The sequence below is a fragment of the Misgurnus anguillicaudatus genome, chromosome 21, assembly GCF_027580225.2.
Source record: "Misgurnus anguillicaudatus chromosome 21, ASM2758022v2, whole genome shotgun sequence".
Taxonomy (NCBI): domain Eukaryota; kingdom Metazoa; phylum Chordata; class Actinopteri; order Cypriniformes; family Cobitidae; genus Misgurnus; species Misgurnus anguillicaudatus.
The window spans coordinates 6,767,437-6,794,999 of NC_073357.2; the positions used below are offsets into that span (position 1 = coordinate 6,767,437).

At 37.2% G+C, this 27,563-nt stretch overlaps 1 protein-coding gene across 1 annotated transcript in view; it reads right to left on the bottom strand.

The window, feature by feature from the left end:
* Positions 1-20,804, bottom strand: part of adamtsl3 (ADAMTS-like 3) — a 246,130-nt gene extending 225,326 nt beyond the window's left edge. The window contains exons 1-2 of the mRNA XM_073859643.1: positions 20,504-20,804; positions 19,942-20,053 (exon numbers count right to left, since the gene is read on the bottom strand). Coding sequence (XP_073715744.1) covers positions 19,942-20,004 — 63 coding nt within the window. The 5' untranslated portion in view covers positions 20,005-20,053; positions 20,504-20,804. The remainder of the gene's footprint in view (positions 1-19,941; positions 20,054-20,503) is intronic.
* Between the last annotated feature and the right edge of the window lie 6,759 nt (positions 20,805-27,563).

The window sequence follows — 27,563 nt, forward strand, 5'->3', positions numbered from 1 at the left end:
ATTGGATCTTTACACTGTTGGCTAACCTCTTAACTTGTCTGAATTATGAATAAAGTGACGCACACATTTAAAACATCTCTTCTTATTTGCAATGCAAGGGTAAATAATCATACAAGGTTTTGCACATACAAAATTTCCACCCGACAACGCCAATATATTTTTCCCTCCGACAATGCCATTTTTTGCCAATTTAATATGCAGCAGTCAAACAAAGCACAGGCTGTATAATATTTCAAATGTACCCTTCAAGATTTTATCTTATGTCTTTTAAAGTATTAAACTGTCAAACAGTGTTTAAACCCTCATTTTTTTCTCACTCCATACGGCAAAAAATGTATTTCGCTGGCTAAAAATATTTTTTTTAATATACTCTAAATACATTTTGTAGAAAGTAAAGCTTAATTAAATAAATATTTTTGCATTTGAATTAGTGCTGGGCAAAGGTTAATCGCAACTGATCGCATACAAAATAAAAGAGATTTTTTTTGCAAAATACACATGAGTGTGTGCTGTGTGTAATTATTATGTATATATAAATACACACAAACACACACACACACATTTAAGAAAGATTTACATATATATATTTAGTTATATTTTTATATATTCTATATATATTTTCATATATATATATATATATATATATATATATATATATATATATATATATATATATATATACATTTAAAAAATCTGAAATTAATATATGTGTGTGTGGTAACATATACATAATAATTACACACAGTACACACACATATATTATGCAAAAAATATTTTTTATTTTGTATGCGATTAATCGCGATTAATCTTTGCCCAGCACCAATTTAAATATATATAAGAATATATTTCAAAATGTTAACAAATATATTTCTAATTTTACAACCCAATGAAACCAGATGGCAAAAATATATTTTTCCTGGCCAAAATATATAAGTTTTTATCAAATGTATAGACGGTTTCATCGGACGCACGTGATATCCGAACCTTTCTTCCGGTTTCGTTTTTTTAAAGGTCTAACTAGTTGCTAAACTGATCTCTTGAACAAATGCCTCGTCAAAAATAACAAATGTTTTGGTTTCCTTTGTAATCTATGTGTTGTTGTTTTGCTTGTTATATAAATAAACTACGTTTAAAGGACTTTGTTGTTATTTATTCTTAGCGGAGTTTACCGGAAGTTACTGCAGACCGCGACAGCCGCTTGTTTATGTTGTTAGTACTGCTGAAACCGTCTATACGTATTTAAAAAAATATAAAATTATAAGTATATTTTTGAAGTTGAAAATATATTTAATTTGAATCTTTTCAAACTTTTACAGGTTAATAACATACAAAGTTTTTCTTCCAATGCAACATGAATATAAAGGCTTTAAAATATATTTATTTTTAAAATATATATTTTTTTAAATTGCAGAAAATATATTGGTGAAAAATACATTTTGTTAACATATTTCAAAATATATTTTTTGTCCATTTTTTGTATATTTTAACCCGTTAATTGGCGCTGTCCCGTGAGCGGGACACCTATGTTTACTTCAACATTTTCTATGTAAATGTTAATCTATCACGACAAACTATATATTGTTGGAAAGGTCTAAGAATGTAGTTTTCATATTTCAAAACCTTTTAGCAGTAATAATAATGCAGTAACTGTAATTTATTCATTTGTGACACAAGTAGGCAGCAAACCTCAAAGCAAACCAGCACAAACCTCAGTTTTTTTTACAATTTTATGTATTAAAAATAATACTATATTGCATTTTTATTTATTACAAATAAATTTAAACTGCTTTAAAAAAAATGAATATTTTCACCTCCAGACACTTCCCTAAAAAACGTTGAAGTGTCTTCTTTAAAACAAAAAATTACCAAAATTAAAACTAAAATTAGGCTTCTAGACAAAAAAAATGCCAGAGTTATATTAATTTAAAGGTGTATATCACCTTTTCACCAACCCCTCACTCAAAATGGGCTGCGCCAGTTAAAGGGTTAAAATATATATAAAATTAAATTAGCCATATACGAAGGCATCGGTAAAGTAAGCACTATGATATGCCTTTTGCGTGACTACAAAAATAGTAAAGGTACACCTAGGCGTCATTCCCTACGATGGGAAACCTCAGGTGTAATTTCCAACAGAAAAAAACTATTCAAAGGGCACCTATTATGCAAAATCCATTTTAACAAACAATGAAAAAAATCATCCATCCACTCCATTTTAAATCCCAATTAGACATGTCGTTTTGATTGTTTTGTTAATGTGATGTCACACTGATAAAACCCCGCCTACAGCCACTGACTGACAGTCCTGCATTATCATTGTTTCCACCCTAAGCAAGTTGTACGCTGTCTGCCATATCTTAATAATGAGATGCTATTGTCTTAGAAATCCTTTTGTCAAATGATTTTGTTAGAAATCCTGATGTGTGCGTGGAACCCCGAGGACAAACGCTCGCCTGCTCTTGAGATTATCACGTGAAACGAAACAATTTCCAATCGGAAAGCGAGATGATGGAAGACGGAAGCAGTCATGGTGCAGCACAAAGTGAAGTTGATGCAAAGTGAACTTGTACAGACCATGTTCCCGCTGTCCCCCTTACTTCACCCAAACCCTTTTCTTTTTTCCTTGATATTTTGTGAAAATCATTCGAAACACTATCATTGAAATTTCTTTCTGCATATCGTCCGCCATGCTTATTCTGAAGTCTCGCGAGATTTTGTGAGATTTTTTGTGAGAGTCACAGGTCGAGAAAAATTGAAAATCTGTTTGTGTGTGGTGTGCACTATAGGAATAAAACGGTTAAATCTAGGATTTTTTATCCTCATGTTTGTGATCTCTCACATTTTGAAAAATCTCATAAGATGTAAAAAATCTTTTGGTGTGTACCCAGCATTAGTTAAAAAGTGATGCTCAGGGGTACCTTTAGCATCTTGTTAGTGATGCGAAACGCATGTAACAACCCTTTTTGACGCCTTGGGAGTGAGTATGTGTTGTGATGCAACACCTCTCAAAACACATTGTGATTCGGTTCTTTGTTGTAAATTTTATTGTGGCTTAATGTGGGAGTATTAAAACAAGACTTCAGATGAGGAAAAACTGAGCATCCTAGAAAATCACCTGATGGTAGAATTTTCCACTGAGGTAGACGTTGTTGAATACATCTGTTGTGACTTGATTTGCTTTCATCACTTGCATGAGTTTACCAATCATCATTTATCAACCAGATCAGTTTACTCATATATGGTGTTTTGTGCGCATCAACTTTGTATCCGAAACATAACTATAACATTGTGGTGCTCACATTTCAGAAAATGTCAGCTTGGAGCCCATTTGCCTTAGGCTACAATGTCAATGACAAGTCCAACACTGCACCAACATTAACTCGATTTTGTCTCATGTCTTTCAAAGTATTAATCTGTCAAACAGTAAGAGATTTTTAACAATCAATTTCTTTTAGTGAGTCAGTTCTTGAACAGTTTCTTCTGTGACGCATCAATGCAATTCCTCAGACTGAGCTCATTTCATGTTTAAGTGCTATAATTGGGTCCGCAATGCTTCTATCAACCTAAAAATATGAAAAAGATCAACCCAATAACTTAGTTTTGGTAAACCATTCTCTGCAAGCATGTGAAAAAATAGGTCATTAAAATTTGGCTCCCCTTGTGATGTGAAAACGGGATCTTATCATAATATGGCCCTTAAAGGCGGAGTCCATGATGTTTGAAAGCCAATGTTGATATTTGAAATCACCCAAACAAACACGCCCCTACACCAATAGAATCTGGACCTTCTGTTGATAGACCCGCCCACACATACGCAACCCGGCAAGGATGTCGGTTAGATGACACGCTCCTTACTGCTGATTGGCTATAAGTGTGTTTTGGTAGTCGGCCCGTCTCCTTTTCCAAAGCGTTTTTCAAACATCGTGGACTCCGCCTTTATTGTGCACTACCCAACCATGGCATTGCCATTTAGTGCAGAGAAAGAGAGAAAATAATTGACAGTTTCAATTTCAGCAAACCACCATTATGGTGATCAGTGTTTGCATTTCATCAGCTCATTTGCATTTAAAAGGACACACCCATTTTTGGCACATTTTTGCATACACCTACAAAAACGCAATTTAACATCTTATAATAAATTATCTATATGCTATTTTGAGCTAAAACTTTGCATAAGTACCCTGGGGACACCAAAGATTTATTTTAGTATGTCCAAATTCATGGTATTTCAAAAACATTAGGCGAAAAGTATCCGGATGACCTCCTACTACCGGCAAGATCCCAAGTGTTCATTCTATCCCGTGAGCCCCGGGAGAAAAGTTATCCAATGAAAAAGAAAAAGATGATGTGTTGTTTTATTCAAAAAATGTCCAAAAGCGATAACGCGGCTCTATTCAAATGCATATATTACACAACTGTGATTCAATTGCGCTTGTTTAACATCATTCCAGTTAAAAACGAACTTCTTGTTATGATGACGTATGTCACGTGATGTATCAACATGGTGGATGTAGTACGTCCGAATTCATATCCATATTCATACTATATAGTCTACTGTTTTAACGGTCAACAAGTAGGTACTTCATTTAATTCAGAACTTACGCAGCCTTATTGTTTCAGATGCCCTGAGCCCTAAAGTCTTTCAAAATAAAAGTCACACAAAAACAAAACCATGCTGTCAATCTTCAACTAATGGCGCTTTTCTATTGCATAGTACCCCAAGGTTTGGTTTGGTTTTGGTCAGCTTACTTTTGTGAGCTTTTCCACTGGGTGCAGTACGTAGTACCCAATACTTTTTTTAGTACCACCTCGGTCGGGGTGCTAAGCGACCCGAGCTGATACCAAAACGTGATGCGAAAACACTGTAGAGTCGTCACTACCAGCATCATCGCTATAATGTAAAAGATTAGCTTGAGTAAACCTGATGTCATCTGTGCTTTGCTGTAAGTCCAAGGACGTTTCAAGGAATTTCCAGGTCCAATAACCTCAAATTCAAGGACTAAATGTGGGGACAAATTTCAAGTGAGAGCAAGGTTACGTCGTGTTACCTTTTAAGATACATTGTTACACTTCCCTTTCGAGGGAACTCGCGCTGTGTCACTGCGGTGACACTTTGGGGACGCCTCCAGGGGTAAGTGCGTCTGAATGTGTATATCAAATTCAACGCTATCTGAAATATTACCAAAGACGACGTTACAGGGACGCAGGAAGTATGACAAGGGAGACGCAGCGTCTCGTTCGCTTTTCAGGGAGCAACAGTTACATACATAACCCGAGACGTTTTCATGTGTCAAACACAGCTATGCAAAAAAAGCATTTTGATATAAATCAACATTCGCATACAGAAGATATAAGCATTTAAAGTAAACAGTTTAGCATGTGTGCTTAAAAAGTCTAGAATTTTTATTTTATTATCCTACAATACACAGGGAATAATGGATTTTTTTTTGCATGAAATAAATGTAAGCACTTACAATGACCTGTATCTATGTATGTATATTTTCAAACACTTCCCAGGTCCTTGAATATAACTTAAATGAGGCTCAGCGGAGCGCGTCGACCAACACCATGGGTGTTTGTACAGAAACTGTCATGTGAGACAAATGTAGTAATAAACGCGATGTGCAAACATCTATTTGTGGTGGTCAATTTTAAATTTGTGGCAGACTAAGAAATAAATAAATGTATAGGAATGTACAACGATGCGCTCACTTATATGATGTCACAAATATAATGACACGCCTATAAACCCTCCCACTCCGAAACTCGATGGAAAAGCTAACCAAGCCAAAGTGAGGTGAGCTGACCCGACTTGACCCAAACCTACTATGCCATGGAAAGCGCCATAAATGACAAAATTTCTTAAATATATAAATCCATGTGTGTGTATTTATATATACTATAATTATTATACGGGTGATTCTCACGAAACCATTGAAACACCACGGCACTAATGATTTTAGCTTTAAAATGTGTAATATAGTAACATTAAAAAGCATCAGAATTAACACAATACTGTGTTCTACCTTGTACAATGTGTGATTTCAACATAAGAATTTATAATTGTAAATTTTATCTCATTTTCTGCTGAAATTCTCATTACCGCAATGTGTCCGGCTGTGTTTGAACATGCGTTATGTTGTAATTTAATCAAATTAACACAAAAATATTAAGGAAAAAAATAAATGGATGTTTTGCTAGACTACTTTAGATGACAGAAAAAATATTTACTGAATATTCATGTATAATAATAATGAAGAAAAATTAGGAAAATGATGTGTCCATGCCTGATGTTCTCATCCTCCGCAACACTTTTTGAGAACAGTTTAAGCACACATACAGAATTTTAATAAAGTTTGATTTTGAGTGACCAAGCACATGGACCAGTTACTTCAAGATGGCTACCAGGTAAGATCATTTTTTTACAGTTAATTTGAAATATTGTCTTGTCAGAATGCTTACACGACATTTTGATTATCATTACCGCAACAGATGCTTATTAAATGTTAATTTAATTAATAGAAGCATAATACTTTGATTTTAAATGCATGTGCAGAATCTCCAAATTATGTTCTTTCAGGTTTGTCATGTCAGTTTGAAAATATGTCAGTGTTGATGTTTTCTGACTGTTGCGGTAATGAGATTTTTTAGGACTAATTTTTTAAATTATGTTATTATGTTACAAAAAGTGTTAAATTAATGTTCCCATTTACTCCAGACTTTGTTTTTCAATGTCTGGTGGGAAAAAAAAGTAAATTTGAGCAATTTTTACATTTTCATGCTTGACATTTTTAAAACCAAGTTTTCGTGAGAATCACCCATACACAATACACACACACACACACATATGATGTAAACAAAACCTGTCATTCTTCAAACGATGAGTTGCGATTCAGTGTTATGCAGTCATAAATGAAACATGGTAAAATAAACATTAAATAAAAATAAAGAAATGATTTACATTAGCATCTGCTGTAGTAAATGGGTGGGTACTTAGATTTTACTATAAATATGAGTTAGACTCTCTTGTTACTGTAGTAAAACCAATCCATCTTTTTTTCATTTTTTGTTTTCTTACACAAATACCATTTTCTTCTTGACGAAATCGCATGAGAAGTCTTGTCGTGTACCATTGCACCCCTATGATTATAAGACATCAGAATTCGCACTGTGTATGCCCGCCATTAAGTGTCTGAAATGCATGTTCCTATGGCTTATAGTGATAGGTCAGTCTGGAGCCAGACAGTTTCTTTGTCACTGCTTTAAGTGTCAGCTGTTCAAACAGGCCGGAGCGCAGTCGCGCTGTCTGCGCAGCCACACCGACAGAGGAAAGCTTTCACAGGCCTGCCAGGCATCTCCACAGAAAACACAGCACAAAATAACACACTGTATCCTCACGCATGCTAATGCATCTGCAAGCCAGTAATGACCCTGGGTTTTTTCAATCTAACAAAAAGCATGTGAAATGATAAAAAAAGAAATCAAACCGAATTAAATTTCATACTTAAGTGAAGCGCTGTGCTGACGTGCTGAGTTGCTCACTGTGTCGGCGCTGAAAGCGACTCGTGTTAGTACAGCTACAACTGCGAGAATCTGAATGAAAAATCCTGTCATGGTTTACTCAACCTCATGCAAACTGTTAGGTATTTTTCTTTCTTCCTTGAAACACAAAAGTTCTTGTACCTGTAGCTCAATTGGTAGCAGCGCAAAGGTCATGGGTTCGATTCCCGTGGAACACATGTATAGATTAAATGCACCGTAAGATACTTTGGATAAAAGTGTCTGTCAAATGCGCAAATGTAAAGTGCTAATTATACGCCTTTTTCAGTATACTGGTCAGTCCCATATCTCACACGTCTTAAAGGGATATTTCACCCAAAAATCATCATTTACTCACCCTTGTATGATTTTCTTTATTCTGCTCAACACAACTATATTTTGAGAATTTATGTTGGTCGTACCCATATTATTTATTTTTCAGAGTATGGTAGTCAACTGTGTTTCTCAAAATATCTTTGTTTAGATATTTTAATATTATTATATTTTAATAAAGAAACTCATGCAGGTTTAGAAAAACATAAGGGTGATGTAAAAGTGGTCCATACACAAAAAGCTACAGTACAAAAACATTTCTATGACAAACATAAAATAGTAGTTTTTCACTTATGATCATCCGCGAGATGTTAAAGGTGCAGTGTGTAAATTTTAGCGGCATCTAGTGGTGAGGATGCGAATTGCAACCAACGGCTCAGTCCACTGCTCACCCTTCGCTTTTGAAATGCATAGAGAAGCTACGGTAGCTGCCACCGGACAAACATGTCATCGTCGGAGACAACTTAGTAAAGAAATTGTCCGTTAATGGCTTCTGTAGAAAAATGGTGACACAAAATGGCCACTCCCTCTTTGTATGTAGATAAAAAGGTCTCGTTCTAAGGTAATAAAAACATAACGGTTCATTATGAAAGGTCGTTATACACCCCTGATAATATAGTTTTGTATATTATTTTGCATTTCTGTCAAGAGATCCTTCTAAAAATTACACACTGCGCCTTTAAGCGAGTCATTGAGCCTATAAGGTGAACTTAAATTTATTGGGATTCATGGAGAAATCTTTCAGACTGGTTTTTGTGAATCAGTTCGGGCCGTTGAATTATTTGAAAATAATGCACATACAAGGTGGTAATGCAGCACGATGCAAAGTAGAGTGCCGTTATGCTGCATTCACAACAGCTGCGGTAGAGGCGTCAAGCGTGAGTGATTTCAATGTTAAAGGAATAGTCTACCCTTTTGCCATATTAAACTATGTTATTACCTCAACTTAGACGAATTGATACATATCTATCTTTTTTCGGTGTGTGCACTGTGCGGCGCGTCGTGGATGTGTTGGCGTTTGGCCTAGCCCCATTCATTCCTATGGTACCAAACAGGGAAGCCACCAAACACTTCCGTGTTTTCCCTATTTAAAGACTGTTAAATGAGGAGTTATACTAGTAAGTATGGTGCCACAAAATACAACTTTTTTTTGGTACCATAGGAATAAATGGGGCTAGGCTAAATGCTAACACATTCACAACGCGCTGTACAGTGCATGCATTGAAAAAAGATAGGTATGTATTAATTCGTCTAGGTTGAGGTAATAACATAGTTTAATATGGCAAAAGGGTAGACTATTCCTTTAAGTCAATGTAAAGATGCGTGTCTGGAGGTCTCGCGGCGCGAATGAGCCATTTAGTGCCGCGCGGGAGACGCGATTCCGCCTCATTAGCGTGAATTCAGCGTTGCCGCTGCAAACGCGCAAGTTGAAAAATTTTAACTTTGGCGGAAAAGCGTGCCACGTTAACCAATCAGGAGCTTGCTCTAGTACTGACAGGATTACAGAAAGCGAGCAGAGTCACAGAAGCCCCTCCCATGACGTGAATTTCCACATGAATGTCTCGATGACTAGAATTTCACGTGCGGCTTTAATGCATGAATGAAGCGAGTAAACTCATACTGTTCAAGCGGCAAACTAGGCGCGGTAGACAAGATTTTGACCGTGGGTGTGCATTATTTTCGAATATTTCGATGACCCGTTGTCAATTATTCCGCTTAAAAATTGTCCGTTAAGGGCTTCTATAGAAAAATGGCAGCATAAAATGGCCACTCCCTCTTTGTATGTAGATAAAAAGGTCTCGTTCTAAGGTAATAAACACATAACGGTTCATTATGAAAGGTCGTTATACACCCCTGATAATATAGTTTTGTATATTATTTTGCATTTCTGTCAAGAGATCGTTCTAAAAATTACACACTGCACCTTTAAGCAAGTCATTGAGCCTATGAGGTGAACTTGAGTTTATTGGGATTCATGGAGAAATCTTTCAGGTTTTTGTTAATCAGTTCAAACATTGAAAGTGTTTATGTAAGGAATAATTGACGACGGGCCGTTGAATTATTTGAAAATAATGCACATACAAGGTGGTAATGCAGCACGATTCAAAGTGGAGTGCTGTTATGCTGTATTCACACCAGCCGCGGTACAAGCGTCAAGCGCGAGTGATTTTAATGTTAAGTCAATGTAAAGATGCATTGACGCGCGTATGGAGGTCTCGCGGCGCGAATGAGCCATTTAGTGCCGCGCGGAAGACACGATTCCGCCTCATTAGCTTGAATTCAGCGTTGCCGCTGCAAACGCGCAAGTTGAAAAATGTTAACTTTGGCGGAAAAACGTGCCACGTTAACCAATCAGGAGCTTGCTCTAGTACTGACAGGATTACAGAAAGCGAGCAGAGTCGCAGAAGCCCCTCCCATGACGTACAAATTTCCGCGTGAATGTCTCACTGACTAGAATTTCTTGAGCGGCTTTCATGCGTGAAACTCAAACTGTTCAAGCGCCAAACTAGGCGCGGTAGACAAGATTTTGACCGCGGGTGTGCATTATTTCCGAATATTTCGACGACCCGTTATCAATTATTCCGCTTATACCACGTTACCACAGACATGGCTCTGGAGGTCATTTAAAGACATTTTGACAGGTCAGGTGTGCGTTTATCGAAAAATAACCAACATCCATGGAACATTTTTTAAACCAATCAGAATAAAGCGTTTCTCGTAACATTTCATGATCTCATTCTCTTCCTCATACAAAGTTATCAAAACTTCAGAAAACTTGTCTACATGTCGTATGGACCGTTTTAAGGATACTATTGCTAAAAATAAAGTCGCTATTCATGCTATTGCACCAGACAGTAACAGAATTCCCATTCCCCCTCCTCATAATTCCCTAACTATTCACTTTACACCCCAAATAAGACTTTAAAATCTGTACAATATGATAGAAGGAGGACATTGTTATGTGTTTTCCCGTCTGTTAGGAGCTTGGAAAACAATAGACTCATTTATTTGTCCGCCTACGGAGCGACTGTAAGTTGGAAAACAGTAAAAAATGGAAAAAGTGAACGCAGCCTAAAGTGAGAAGATGGTGACATTGAACGAAAGGGCACAAGTGGCTTCAATTCAGCACTTGAGAATATCAATAACGCTAAAAACACGATACAATAAAAAGCAATCAGGCATGAGGTTAATACAACATCTGCTTGTCATAATCTATGGTATAAGCCAAGCAAGAATTACTATTTCAAAATCCATTTTGGCCCGTAATTGTCGACTATGCACTCGGTTAACCTATGAGCTTCTCTTTATGTGTTGCGTTTGGGGAAAAAAACATTCCCGGATTCCGGTAAAAGAAGAACTGTGTGCTTTCCCTTCTTGCCGTGTTTATATAATGCTTGTATAAATATTGCTCTGTTGGGATTGACACCTTACAAAAAACATTTACGGGCACCTTTGAGAGTTTCATGTGAGAAATAACTACAATTAAACTATAACGACTTCTGAAATGTGATTGAACGCAATTCAAGAAGCAACGAAAGTGGGCAGGTACGTATTGCAATCTCAGCTTTGCCACTAGGGGCGCCAAAGAAGACAAACAAGTTAGCACAAACTGTCGTTCTCAATGATTTGTTTTCTCTGGCAGGTCAAGTTCAGTTATAATAAAAGTGATATGTTTAAAGGGTACACATGTATGGTGAAATAGATTAACACTGTCTGTGATTGGCTACTGTATATGAAATCACATTTACGCTCCAGCTCCTTTAATATATCAATAATATCATCAGTATGAACAAAACAAAGTCTTAAAGACAAATCCCAGATCATAACAACCCTGCAAATTGTTTTCATGTGATAGCCATGCTGTGAAATAAGCTGGATAGGCCAAGTCTCTACCTGTGTGTGTGTCCAGATAAGTGTTTTGCCAGCGAGAGGTTAAAGAGCAGAGCCGGTCTCTAATTGAAAGCACAGGAAAACAGGAGATGTGGGAAAAGCGTAGTGAAAACACCTGTTTAACTTCACTTTACTTTCTGAGCTGAAACTCGCTGCTTTTTAAGGAGTCCCAGTGGCGGCTCCCATACGCGCATAAATCAAGCCAAAGTGTTTAGCCCGCAGAACAAATATTATTCTGAAAGATTACTGCAAAGTGCTTTAATGGAGACTGTGGATAAATGCACATCAAATTTCAATTTGGACTAAAGATGGATGTCTGGAATCACCTGCTTCGGTCAGAAACCTGAACATGATAAATTGTAAGGGCCGGTAAAAATGTTACATTTAATTAAAACATTTTTATCAGAGAGGAGATTTTGAGAGTTACTTACTTTAATATGCTCTCGAATATTTTATTTTAAAAAACGTTTTATTATTAGCTTATGAGTTTTTGGGCAGGCCAGAAGCAGTTTAACCTTCTTGCAGACTTGCTTTGTATGGTGCTCAGTTTTTTCTCCACACAATATTTATGTGTAAAACATGACTACAATATTGATTCACTGTGTAAGAATATTGAAACAACTGATATTTAAAATGTATCCATTACTGCCCAAGCCTGATCTTATAGGAATTTGTACTGATTTTACGAGTTGGCTAATTCGCATGAATTCATACGAAGTAAATCGTACAAAAATTATTTGGAAAAAAAACTATTATGAAGTCCCACCCAAACCTCGCCTCTAACCCCAACGTTACAGGGGTGAACGCAAATCATACATACATTTTGATACAACGTACGTTTTGTACGTTTTTTGTACGTTTTTGTAGTATTCGCAAAACTAGCAAAATGTACAAAAACGTACAATTGTGGTCCTGAATGTGTAACCCTGCCTTTAACCCCAATGTTACAGGAGTGACAGCAAATCGTATAAAAATGTACGAATGTGGTCCCGAATCTGTAACCCCTCCTCTAACTCCAACGTTACAGGAGTGAAAGCAAATCGTAAAAAAATGTATGAATGTGTAACCTCGCCTCTAACACTTACTTACAGATGCGAAAGCTAATCGTATAAAAATGTACGAATGTGGTCCCGAATCTGTAACCCCGCCTCTAACCCTTAGTTACAGGGGCGAAAGCAAATTGTATAAAAATGTACGAATGTGGCCTCGAATGTGTAACCCCGCCTCTAACCCCAATGTTACAGGAATGAAAGCAAATCGTAAAAAAACGTATGAATGTGTAACCTCGCCTCTAACCCTTAGCTACAGGGGCGAAAGCAAATAGTAAAAAAATATGAATCTGTAACCTCGCCTCTAACATTTAGTTACAGGGGTGAAAGCAAATCGTATAAAAATGTATGAATGTGGTCCCGAATGTGTAAACCTGCCTCTAACCCCGACATTATAAGAGTGAAAGCGAATCGTAAAAAAACTTACCAATGTGTAACCTCACCTCTAACCTTTAGTTACAGGGGCGAAAGCAAATCGTATAAAAATGTACGAATGTGGTCTTGAATGTGTAACCCCGCCTCTAACCGCAACGTTACAGGAGTGAAAGCAAATCGTATAAAAATGTATGAATGTGGTCTTGAATGTGTAACCCCGCCTCTAACCGCAAGATTACAGGAGTGAAAGCAAATTGTAAAAAAACATACATTTTGGTACAACGTACGTTTTGTACATTTTTTGTATTTTTTTGTAGGATTCGCAAAACTTAGCAAATCATACAAAAACGTACAATTGTGGTCCTGAATGTGTAACCCTGCCTTTAACCTCAACGTTACAGGGGCTGAAGCAAATCGTAAAAAAAATTATGAATGTGTAACCTCGCCTCTAACCCCAATGTTACAGGAGTGAAAGCAAATCGTAAAAAAATGTATGAATGTGTAACCTCGCCTCTAACCCTTAGTTACAGGGGCGAAAGCAAATTGTAAAAAAAATATGAATGTGTAACCTCGCCTCTAACACTTAGTTACAGGGGTGAAAGCAAATCGTATAAAACTGTACGAATGTGGTCCGGAATATCGTAAAAAACCTTACGAATGTGTAACCTCACCTCTAACCTTTAGTTACAGGGCCAAAAGCAAATCGTATAAAAATGTACGAATATGGTCTTGAATGTGTAACCCCGCCATTAACCCCAACATTACAGGAGTGAAAGCAAATCGTAAAAAAACTTACAAATGTGTTACCTCGCCTCTAACCTTTAGTTACAGGGGCAAAAGCAAATCGTAAAAAAAAATTACGAACGGTAACCTCGCCTCAAACACTTACAGGGGCTAAAGCAAATCTTACAAAAACATTCATTTTGGTACAACGTACGTTTTGTTCATTTTTGTAGGATTCGCAAAACTTAGCAAATCGTACCAAAACTTACAATGGGGGTACTAAAGGGTACCCCTGCCTTTAACCCCAATGTTACAAGGGTGATAGCAAATCGTTTAAAAATGTACTAACGTGGTCCCGAATGTGTAATCGCGCATCTAACCCCAACGTTACAGGAGTGAAAGCAAATCGTAAAAAAAACGTATAAATGTGTAACCTCGCCTCTAACACTTAGTTACAGGGGCTAAAGCAAATTGTATAAAAATGTACGAATGTGGCCTCGAATGTGTAACCCCGCCTCTAACCCCAACGTTACAGGAATGAAAGCAAATCGTAAAAAAACGTATGAATGTGTAACCTCGCCTCTAACCCTTAGTTACAGGGGCGAAAGCAAATTGTATAAAAATGTATGAATGTGGCCTCGAATGTGTAACCCCGCCTCTAACCCCAATGTTACAGGAATGAAAGCAAATCGTAAAAAAACGTATGAATGTGTAACCTCGCCTCTAACCCTTAGCTACAGGGGCGAAAGCAAATAGTAAAAAAATATGAATCTGTAACCTCGCCTCTAACATTTAGTTACAGGGGTGAAAGCAAATCGTATAAAAATGTATGAATGTGGTCCCGAATGTGTAAACCTGCCTCTAACCCCGACATTATAAGAGTGAAAGCGAATCGTAAAAAAACTTACCAATGTGTAACCTCACCTCTAACCTTTAGTTACAGGGGCGAAAGCAAATCGTATAAAAATGTACGAATGTGGTCTTGAATGTGTAACCCCGCCTCTAACCGCAACGTTACAGGAGTGAAAGCAAATCGTATAAAAATGTACGAATGTGGTCTTGAATGTGTAACCCCGCCTCTAACCGCAAGATTACAGGAGTGAAAGCAAATTGTAAAAAAACATACATTTTGGTACAACGTACGTTTTGTACATTTTTTGTATTTTTTTGTAGGATTCGCAAAACTTAGCAAATCCTACAAAAACGTACAATTGTGGTCCTGAATGTGTAACCCTGCCTTTAACCTCAACGTTACAGGGGCTGAAGCAAATCGTAAAAAAACGTATGAATGTGTAACCTCGCCTCTAACCCTTAGTTACAGGGGCGAAAGCAAATTGTAAAAAAAATATGAATGTGTAACCTCGCCTCTAACACTTAGTTACAGGGGTGAAAGCAAATCGTATAAAACTGTACGAATGTGGTCCGGAATATCGTAAAAAACCTTACGAATGTGTAACCTCACCTCTAACCTTTAGTTACAGGGGCGAAAGCAAATCGTATAAAAATGTACGAATGTGGTCTTGAATGTGCAACCCCACCTCTAACAGCAAGATTACAGGAGTGAAAGCAAATCTTAAAAAAACATACATTTTTGTACAATGTACGTTTTGTACTTTTTTTGTACGTTTTTGTAGGATTCGCAAAACTTAGCAAATCATACAAAAACTTACAATTGTGGTCCTGAATGTGTAACCCTGCCTTTAACCCCAACGTTACAGGAGTAAAAGCAAAGCGTAAAAAACCTTACGAATGTGTAACCTCACCTCTAACCTTTAGTTACAGGGGCGAAAGCAAATCGTATAAAAATGTACGAATGTGGTCTTGAATGTGTAACCCCGCCTCTAACCGCAACGTTACAGGAGTGAAAGCAAATCGTATAAAAATGTACGAATGTGGTCTTGAATGTGTAACCCCGCCTCTAACCGCAAGATTACAGGAGTGAAAGCAAATTGTAAAAAAACATACATTTTGGTACAACGTACGTTTTGTACATTTTTTGTATGTTTTTGTAGGATTCGCAAAACTTAGCAAATCATACAAAAACGTACAATTGTGGTCCTGAATGTGTAACCCTGCCTTTAACCTCAACGTTACAGGGGCTGAAGCAAATCGTAAAAAAACGTATGAATGTGTAACCTCGCCTCTAACCCTTAGTTACAGGGGCAAAAGCAAATCGTATAAAAATGTACGAATATGGTCTTGAATGTGTAACCCCGCCATTAACCCCAACATTACAGGAGTGAAAGCAAATCGTAAAAAAACTTACAAATGTGTTACCTCGCCTCTAACCTTTAGTTACAGGGGCAAAAGCAAATCGTAAAAAAAATTACGAACGGTAACCTCGCCTCAAACACTTACAGGGGCGAAAGCAAATCTTACAAAAACATACATTTTGGTACAACGTACGTTTTGTTCATTTTTGTAGGATTCGCAAAACTTAGCAAATCGTACCAAAACTTACAATTGTGGTACTGAATGGTAACCCTGCCTTTAACCCCAATGTTACAAGGGTGAAAGCAAATCGTATAAAAATGTACGAACGTGGTCCCGAATGTGTAATCCCGCATCTAACCCCAACGTTAGTGAAAGCAAATCGTAAAAAAAAACGTATGAATGTGTAACCTCGCCTCTAACACTTAGTTACAGGGGCTAAAGCAAATTGTATAAAAATGTACGAATGTGGCCTCGAATGTGTAACCCCGCCTCTAACCCCAACGTTACAGGAATGAAAGCAAATCGTAAAAAAACGTATGAATGTGTAACCTCGCCTCTAACCTTTAGTTACAGGGGCAAAAGCAAATCGTAAAAAAAATTACGAACGGTAACCTCGCCTCAAACACTTACAGGGGCGAAAGCAAATCTTACAAAAACATACATTTTGGTCCAACGTACGTTTTGTTCATTTTTGTAGGATTCGCAAAACTTAGCAAATCGTACCAAAACTTACAATTGTGGTACTGAATGGTAACCCTGCCTTTAACCCCAATGTTACAAGGGTGAAAGCAAATCGTATAAAAATGTACGAACGTGGTCCCGAATGTGTAATCCCGCATCTAACCCCAACGTTAGTGAAAGCAAATCGTAAAAAAAAACGTATGAATGTGTAACCTCGCCTCTAACACTTAGTTACAGGGGCAAAAGCAAATCGTATAAAAATGTACGAATGTGGTCTTGAATGTGTAACCCTGCCTCTAACCGCAAGATTACAGGAGTGAAAGCAAATTGTAAAAAAACATACATTTTGGTACAACGTACGTTTTGTACATTTTTTGTATGTTTTTGTAGGATTCGCAAAACTTAGCAAATCATACAAAAACGTACAATTGTGGTCCTGAATGTGTAACCCTGCCTTTAACCTCAACGTTACAGGGGCTGAAGCAAATCGTAAAAAAAATTATGAATGTGTAACCTCGCATCTAACCCTTAGTTACAGGGGCAAAAGCAAATGTACGAATGTGGTCCCGAATGTGTAACCCCGCATCTAACCCCAATGTTACAGGAGTGAAAGCAAATCGTAAAAAAACGTATGAATGTGTAACCTCGCCTCTAACCCTTAGTTACAGGGGCTAAAGCAAATTGTATAAAAATGTACGAATGTGGCCTCGAATGTGTAACCCCGCCTCTAACCCCAATGTTACAGGAATGAAAGCAAATCGTAAAAAAACGTATGAATGTGTAACCTCGCCTCTAACCCTTAGCTACAGGGGCGAAAGCAAATAGTAAAAAAATATGAATCTGTAACCTCGCCTCTAACATTTAGTTACAGGGGTGAAAGCAAATCGTATAAAAATGTATGAATGTGGTCCCGAATGTGTAAACCTGCCTCTAACCCTGACATTATAAGAGTGAAAGCGAATCGTAAAAAAAACTTACGAATGTGTAACCTCACCTCTAACCTTTAATTACAGGGGCGAAAGCAAATCGTATAAAAATGTACGAATGTGGTCTTGAATGTGTAACCCCGCCTCTAACCGCAACGTTACAGGAATGAAAGCAAATCGTATAAAAATGTACGAATGTGGTCTTGAATGTGTAACCCCGCCTCTAACCGCAAGATTACAGGAGTGAAAGCAAATTGTAAAAAAACATACATTTTGGTACAACGTACGTTTTGTACATTTTTTGTATGTTTTTGTAGGATTCGCAAAACTTAGCAAATCATACAAAAACGTACAATTGTGGTCCTGAATGTGTAACCCTGCCTTTAACCTCAACGTTACAGGGGCTGAAGCAAATCGTAAAAAAAATTATGAATGTGTAACCTCGCATCTAACCCTTAGTTACAGGGGCGAAAGCAAATGTACGAATGTGGTCCCGAATGTGTAACCCCGCATCTAACCCCAATGTTACAGGAGTGAAAGCAAATCGTAAAAAAACGTATGAATGTGTAACCTCGCCTCTAACCCTTAGTTACAGGGGTGAAAGCAAATCGTATAAAACTGTACGAATGTGGTCCCGAATATCGTAAAAAACCTTACGAATGTGTAACCTCACCTCTAACCTTTAGTTACAGGGGCGAAAGCAAATCGTATAAAAATGTACGAATGTGGTCTTGAATGTGCAACCCCACCTCTAACAGCAAGATTACAGGAGTGAAAGCAAATCTTAAAAAAACATACATTTTGGTACAATGTACGTTTTGTACTTTTTTTGTACGTTTTTGTAGGATTCGCAAAACTTAGCAAATCATACAAAAACGTACAATTGTGGTCCTGAATGTGTAACCCTGTTTTTAACCCCAACGTTACGGGAGTAAAAGCAAAGCGTAAAAAACGTACGAATGTGTAACCTCACCTCTAACCCTTAGTTACGGGGAGAAAGCAAATAGTATAAAAATGTACGAATGTGGTCCCGAAAGTTTAACCCCGCCTCTAACCGCAACGTTACAGGAGTGAAAGCAAATCGTAAAAAACATACATTTTGGTACAACGCACCTTTTGTACGTTTTTTTGTACGTTTTTGTAGGATTCGCAAAACTTAGCAAATTGTACAAAAACTTATAATTGTGGTCCTGAATGTGTAACCCTGCCTCTCACCCGAACGTTACAGGAGTGAAAGCAAATTGTAAAAACAACTTACGAATGTGTAACCTCACCTCTAACCCTTAGTTATAAAAATTTACGAATGTGGTCCTGAATGTGTACCCCCCTCCCTCTGCCAAATCATACAAAAATGTACCAATGTGTTCACGAAAGTGTAACTACGCCTATAACCACAGTGTTCACAGGGGGGGAAGCAAATCGTACAAAAACATACGAATGTGATCGTACGAATTAGCCACCTCATACAATACATCCTAATTACCATCAGTTTGTGCTGGACATCACCCAAATGACATAAAGTATAAAGGGAAGGCTCTAGACGTGGCTAGTAACCCTATCCCACGGTGCACAGCTCCTACAGTACCTGCTCTCTCCTCCGTTTTTCATCTCCATTTCATTTAGCCTCGGCAGAATCCAACAAAGCAAGCACTTGGGTTTCGCCTGTCGTTATTCATGTACTGGCATACGGGACAAAGAGATTTGGCCACTTCAGGTGGCAGCTCTGCGGCGTAAATTGCTGTTATCGAGTGGCCCTATTGTAAAGGATTAGGCTGGCATCCATGCCCATGCCAGCTCTTCCATTAAGATCCAAGCCACCCTCTATATATAACTACACCGCTGTGTCCAGTTTCTAACAAAAAAGACGGCAACATTCAACTGCCCTGTCCAGAATAGAGAGGCTGGATGGGAATAGCAAGAGGAAAGATGACGGCTCGTCTGTCGTTACGTTTGGCAATGTGTGCTGAGAATCTTTGATCTGTTCTGAATCTTGATCTGAATATAACATGTGACTCCATCTTTGAGTTACAGACACAATCCAATACTTACTCCCAGGCAACACAACTAGTCAATGCCAATACTTTATATAGTGAAAAGTGGTTGGTTGATTATTATAAATAATTTAATTTCATGAAATTGGAGACAAACATAATACAGAGCAAGTGGGCATCCAAAAATAAATTACAATAAAATTAAGACATTTATCATACCTGAACACTGGATGATATAAGCATCAAGCTGATCCAGCATATAGACAAAATCCAAAACTCCATCTTTAAAATCCTGTTAGACCTGCTTGAATGATGATAGTCAGATATCAGCCTGGAGAAAGAGAGGAATAGACCAGAGATCAGCTGCAGTACAGAAAACATTTACCATCACAGGCATTTTGTAATTGACTTACTGAAAACGAATTAAATGACTGCTAATAGAAAGGTGTGAACGTTCAGGCAGTGAGTTGCATAAAAACACAGCTTGTTTCTCAGGTATTCCCAATGCATAATGCATCCGAATGACGCGTAATAGACCCTATGGATCATTTCTGCGCAGCAGTGCATGCCAATGATTCACATGGCACAGAAACCTTATTACACTGAGATGTTTTAAATAGATCATACGTGGACTATCTGATGATGCGCATGCAGGTTATGAACAGACAAATGAAAGTTGCTTTATAAATAGCTCTATAAATAATAACAAATATAACTATAAAACGCATAAGCAACCAAGGCATATAAAAACAGTCACGCATGCGTTTATATCAGATCTTACCTTTGCTGCGAAGTAAACTCGTGTGTACGCGTTAAAGGCGCGCGCCGCGTCAGTGATAAATAATAAATACGCCGTTAAATGGAGCTGCTCGGTGTCGGGTCGTTACGCAGCGTCCAGACTGATGTTACACACGGTGAATTCACGGTGCGTGCATGTGAATAACTATGAGTTTTACCATCTGTCCTCCTCAGCGCGGGGCTGCGCGTCCTCGGGCTCCGCGCCGCGCACTGAAGTTGATCTGCTGCGCACTCACGCTCCGCTAGGCGTCCCTGCGCCTTTGCTTGACTGTCAGCTCGTGATGTTTCTGCTCTCTAGCCTCTGATACAGCTGCATGTGAAATTATTTAGTGCAATTTTATCCCGCATATACAACACAAAGTCGGACTTTCGAGATTTTTTCATCTATTGAAGTAAATAACTTTATTATTCTGTAATGCAGTCTTTATATAAAGCACCGCGGTGTTTAATAGTTATAACCTGGTTTGTGTGACTAAGACTATCAGCTACTATCTGAGTGATCATATTTAATAGTCACTACTTATTTTATATATCCAAAAGTGTATACTACAGTTTAAAAGTTTAGAGTAACTTATTAATATATTTTTACGCATTTCAGAATAATGGTAAACTCATCAAAACTCTGGAATAAAACTATTTTAACTATTATAAATTAAAACTAATATTTTATCATCTTGAAAGTAGTAATTCTATATTTCCAGAAATCTACTTGTCATTTTATCGAGCAGCTCTTGATATGATTTAAATCATTTCATCTATTCTGGAAGTTATTGGTTGCTTTTTCTTTATTTTTCAGTTCAAGTCATGCATTTTCATCAAATTAAAGAAACAAATAAGTATGCACAGTTGTGACTTACCATCTGTTCTCAGCGCGGGGCGCGCGTCCTCAGGCTGCGCGCTGCGCACTGAAGCAAAAGTAATTTCAGACATTTCAGCATACGCCGTCAAAACGAAAGTGTAAGGTCAAGAGAAAAATATCAATTGAAGTGACCCTAAACCTTTGAACAGTATAGAGTGTATAAATGTAGGGAGTGGACACAAAAATGGACACTTGAGCCACACTGAATGCAATTGCAAGAGATAACAATATGGCACAATATATAACTCATAATTATATTTTAGGTTTCAAAATAATGAAACTATACATATAGGCTGCTGTTTATATATCTTTCTCTATATAGAGATAAAGCCTTTTGTGATGAACTACACCTGTTGTTACTTTTCTAGGACACTTGCATGAACTAAGTTGAAACATCACATTGACACCTGTTGGTTGAAAGTTATTGCAAAAACAAATTTACACGCTCAGTGCAGTAGTAAACTAAAATAAAGATCCATCATTTGTACCCATCTGGTTGAACAACATTTTTTCCTTATGATTTTCCTGATCCATGCTCATCGTTTCCCTTCGTCTTTATCAAACCAAAACATTTTATTTTTTTACAAGGTATTTGTTTCATAAATCAATTTAGCCACTAGCCAGACCGATAAATAAATACAGACTGGAAGTTCACTTCTGGTAACCGTGACAACGCACATGTGTCCGATGAAACCCTCTTCTAAGTCCCTGTCCCAAATGGCACACTCCAGACCCGCGGACCTCCCCAGAGTCCACACCCCGACGACACCATGCAGCGCAGAACCTAGGGACCCCCGACGCGAGGGCACACCGGAGCCATATCTGGGACAGACCGGGGCATCTGGCTTTGCCAAATCCTGCATCATGGGTGCAAAGGGGGCGTTGATGAGCACACTTCGGAGCGTAAAAATGACAGGCGGGACACTCTACGGACTCGTAGACTAAGCGAGCAAGCGCAATTTAAAGCCGCGAGACCGGAAGGCCCTGTTCCAAATGGTGCACTTCATGTGGACTTTCGGTCTCGTGGCCTTAAATTGCGCGTGCTCGTATAGTCTACGAGTCCGTAGGGTGTCCCATCTGTCATTTTGAGCCTTCAAAGTGTGCTCATCAGTGCCCTCTTGAAGCTTCGCGCACTTTACCTACCCAGAAGTCCTTGCGAAAGAGCAATCAGACAATGTAAGGAAGGAGTTCACACTGACGGGCAACTTCTCTTCCTACTTCCGGTGTGACGCTCGAGTCTGTCCCAAAATACGACTCCGGTGCACCCACATGCACTCGCATCAAGGGTCCCTAAAGTCTGCACTACATGATGTCATCAAAGTGTGGACTCTGAGAGAGACCACAAGTCCGAAGTGTGCCATTTGGGACAGGGCCAAAGTCGACATGAAGTGCGTCATTTGGGACAGGGCCCATAAAACAAGCCTAGTGTTTTACATTGGCATGGAGTAAACCTTTTGAACCAACAGTGAATCACTTTATATCATTATAGTATTTGGAGAAATTCCAGATAGCGGGCGAGTACTTCATGTCAGCTTTTATCATTTCTATGCTCCTGCGAGTGATCAAAGCGCACGCTGGGCCAAAGCTTATCTGTTTATTATGAAGTGCAGAGTAGCGTTGGCAGTGAGAAGCTTGATATGCTTTCACCTGCTATGGTTGAAGTCAAACAGAGCAATGAAAAGGCAAAGCTTTTTGTTATTTAGAGGCAAAATAATTGAAAATCCCATATGGGTCAACCACTAGTGGTTATAGCTCAGTTTTAAAGGTGCTCTATATTCGTAGGCATAGGATGAATAATAAGAGCTCTGTATATAGTAATGACATATCGTTATCGTGAGCCTCAAACACGATTGTTTCCTCCTCCTTATATAAACATTGTGCATGCAAAAAAACGCTGGAAAACAGACCAATCTCAATATAACACAAACTGTGACGTTATAGTCGTGATGTACGCCTCCAACATTAAATTAAGTACAATGCTAAAAACAAAGTTGTGACTGCTGAGTTAGCGCTATATGATAGTTAATGCTATATGCATGGCTGAAGTTCTACTATTGACGTTATACATTTTGCAGGTCCATACTGAAAAAAAAAACACAAACTTACCACTCAGAAACATCCATTAACAATTTCCAAATAATTGATTATTCCTCAAAATCTGTATCTTCTTCTGATACAGACTCAAACATAAGGTCTGTTTGCACACACAGAGAGCTACTGAAATGAGACGCTCTGAGAAACAGCCAATCAGAGCAGAGTGCAACATTATTATTCATGACCCTTTCAAATAAAGTAATAATAGACCATTTAAATCTAAAGCAAATCCTACACTGCAAAAAAATATTTTCAAGAAAAAAAATCCCAGCACTCTTGTCTTGTTTTCAGCAAAAATATCTAAAACTTCCTAAATTAAGATGCTTCTTCTTGATGAGCCAAATGACCCAAGAAAATAAGTCTAGTTTTTAGACCAAAAATATCAAATTTAAGTGATTTTGTGCATAAAACAAGCAAATAAAATCTGCCAATGGGGTAAGCAAATTTTTCTTGAATTTAGTGTTTAAGACAAATGTTCAAGATTTTTTGCTTACCCCATTGACAGATTTTTTCGTGCACAAAATCACTTAAATTTGATATTTTTGGTCTAAAAACTAGACTTATTTTCTTGGGTCGTTTTGCTCATCAAGAAAAAGCATCTTAATTTAAGAATTTTTAGATATTGTTACTAAAAACGACAAAAATACTAAGAATTTTTTTCTTGAAAATCATTTTGGCAGTGTATATTGCAAAAAAAATGAATGTATTTTTGTTTTGTTTTCAGTAAAAGTATCTAGAAATTCTTAAATAAAGATTAATTATCTTAATAAGCAAAATGGCCTAAAACATGAGTCTAGTTTTTAGACAAAAATACAATTTTAGTGAATTTGTGCTTAAAACAAGCAAAAATATCTGCCAATGTGAGAAAATTTTTCTTGAATTAAGTGTTTAAGACAAAAGTATACTTATTTCAAGATTCTTTTTCTTACCCCATTGGCAGATTTATATGCTTGTTTCAAGCACAAATTTACTTAAATTTTATATATTTTTTTGTCTGAAACCTAGATTTTTTTCTTAGGTCATTTTGCTCATCAAAAAATGCATCTTAATTAAAAAAGATATTTGTACTAAAAATTATTTATTTATTTACTTTTTTGTATAAGGTTGTAAACATATTTAACATATTGTTTCAATGCATTCTTTGGCACCTTTAAATGCTTATATGTAGACTTTTCTAGATCTGAATCAAGCAGCATTTGTTGGTTGAGTTACAATATATTATCTATCATGTATATATATCAATTCAATAACACTTCGGACATTCAAATTGACTTGTGTTCGGTCTGTACGGCAAAATACGCTATATATCTAGAATGTGCTTAAGAAATATTCTTTCTTCATATAATGGGATTTACAAACAATAATAATTCGAGTCAGAATCACTTGCATGGACTTTTATCTCCACCTGCTGTTAAAGAAATTCATGCAACAGTTTTCATTACTGCAACTGATTTACAATATGGCAAGCTTTATTTCAGTCTAGCAGAAATGTCAACATTTTTTCTATAAATTATCTAATGAATATATTGTATACAAGCAATCTGTCATTCAACGTGAATGGTGTTGACATTCGTTTACAGATTGCAAATACTTAACCATCCACATGGTGGCGTTATGGGACATGGAGTCAAAAGTACACATTCCTGTTTTGATGATTTATTAAAAAACAATGTACAGTACTAGTGTTTATTTAGTGTTTACTGTGTAGTGTGTTACTAATTATTAAATTCATTGTCAATGTGGTGTAATTGTTACTCACTTGTGTCTTGTGTCTGTAAAGGAAATATAAGAGAAATATGTCTCCAAATCTATGAAAATCTCAGAATTATTAATTATACAATTTACCTTAAATGTCAAAAAAGGCTGTCATTATTTGTTTACTTTTGTGTTGTTGCTGTTTTTCCGCATAATTAAAAAATATATATATTTACTATTAGCTTTTTTCATGCCACACACAATGAATGTGCAAAATATTGGAATGTATTCAAACGAATATACATGAAGTCCCAGAAAGGGACAAACAAATTACATAAAAGTGCAATAAGAGCAGTCTATGCAAGCCATACAATTGCATCATATGAGAAACAGACCACTATTTCATTCTTGATCCTCTAATAATCTTCTGAAATCTCATTTTGTTTGGGATAGAAAAAAGGTATGGATGATCACTGACAATATAAAGCTTGAGTTACTTTGATAAATTTTGCGTTGTCTGTGAATTGTCATTTTTCTCGATTTAATAGACTTTATTGGACCTCAACAGTTTAAATGCAGTTTAAAATTGCAGTTTTATCGCAGCTTCAAAGGGCTCTAAACAATCCCAACCAAAGCATTAAGGTCCATAAATGTGTGTTTCACATGTAACGCGTAACCTTTCTTATGCAATTACATGAGGTCGTGCTGGCGTGTCACGCAGCTGGTCAAAGACGAAAAGTTGGGGTTTAAAAGTGCATATTTTTTATTTCCTTGCCGAAAATGATGATTGTTTTGCTAGATAAGACCCTTATGCCTTGGTTGGGATCACCCGGAGCCCCTTGAAACTGCAATTCTAAACTGCACCTAAACTGTAAACTGTAGAGGTCCCACAAAGTCCACCATATGGAGAAAAATGCTGGAACATTTTCTTAATTTTTATTAAAAATATATGCCTTTAAAATGTGAAATGTGATGAGCAAGGTCGTCAAAAGCGGGATTCCAACCAGGTACATCGCGTCAAAAGCCAGATCTACGAGCCATACGCTCTACTGCATACGCCACTAAAATGCTTTACATGTCTCTTTTAAAGCAACACTATGTAGTTTTTTTACCTTTAAATAATGTCTCTAAAATTATTTCAGTGATAGAACAACTTTTAACTGGATAAAATGTACTGTTGCTACAACCTGAGCAGCCTCCTAGCTGCTACAAGCACACTCTGAAAGTGGCGGTGGAGGGTAGAGCACACAGCCCCGCCCCTCCCCCTGCCTGCAGAAGAGTGTCTGATACCAGGCACTGTTGCGCTTTTCAACCACATGGGGGAGCTGTAAGTCATTTTGACATGGAAACTACATAGTGTTGCTTTAAACTTTAGTTATATAAACAGTTTTATGTAAATGGCATTTGCCATTACCAAAATGTTGCATTTACAAACCTGTGAAATTAGGGGGGGGCTGCAGCACCCTTAACCCCCCTACTTCCCTTGCTGATTCCTGTCTAATAATTATCTGCTTTAAAGAGCACCTATTGTCCGATTCAGAAAGAGAGTGAAATCTCGAGCTACAAAATTGTACGGTTTGTAGAAAATAATGTGTTTTTTAACCATAAACCATGCAAAGACATTATATTATACAAAATACACAAAATAAAGTTGTTTTTAGCAATGAAATTGGTGCTCTTTAAATATTTTAAAATGTCACTGTTATGGCTCATTGTGACCCTGTCAAGATACAAAAAGCTACAAAAACACCAAAACAGGACAAAGCACTTTTTGGGTAAAACCATGACATTTAAGAAATGATTCAGCAACCATTTCTACAAAGTCTTTTTAAATATACTGTGATTCAGTTATATACTTAGTACAGGTCTTTTCTTTGAAGCCTCTCTGTTAAAACTTCTTGATAATAATGTGGTGAACCGGTGCGTTCCCAAGAACTTGACTCAAGCACATTCACCTATTCCAGGAAGAAACGGAGAGGTGGGACTTCAGAAATAATTTGAAGCTCAATTAAGGATTTTCTGGATGTTGTCGTGGATCACAGATGGATTCTTTTTTTTATCAAATGCATTCATCATTACACTAATGTCATTTCTATATATTAGCAGGTTGGGGATTAACTGCTAATGCTAATACACTCTTAGAAAGGATGTGTCAAAACAACACAATCAGCGTTAGTTTAGAGACAACACACTAAATGCATTGTCCCAGAATCCACATTCTCCACAATCCATCTCTGTGTTTTTATTGGAATAACACATTTTGTGTTACTTTTAACACAACTTGTGTTTTATTTGAACACAAAATGATTTTCTTGTTTTCAGTAGAAATATGACCCAAAAAATAAGTTTAGTTTTAAACAACCAGTACACAATTTAAGAAAATTTGTGCTTAAAG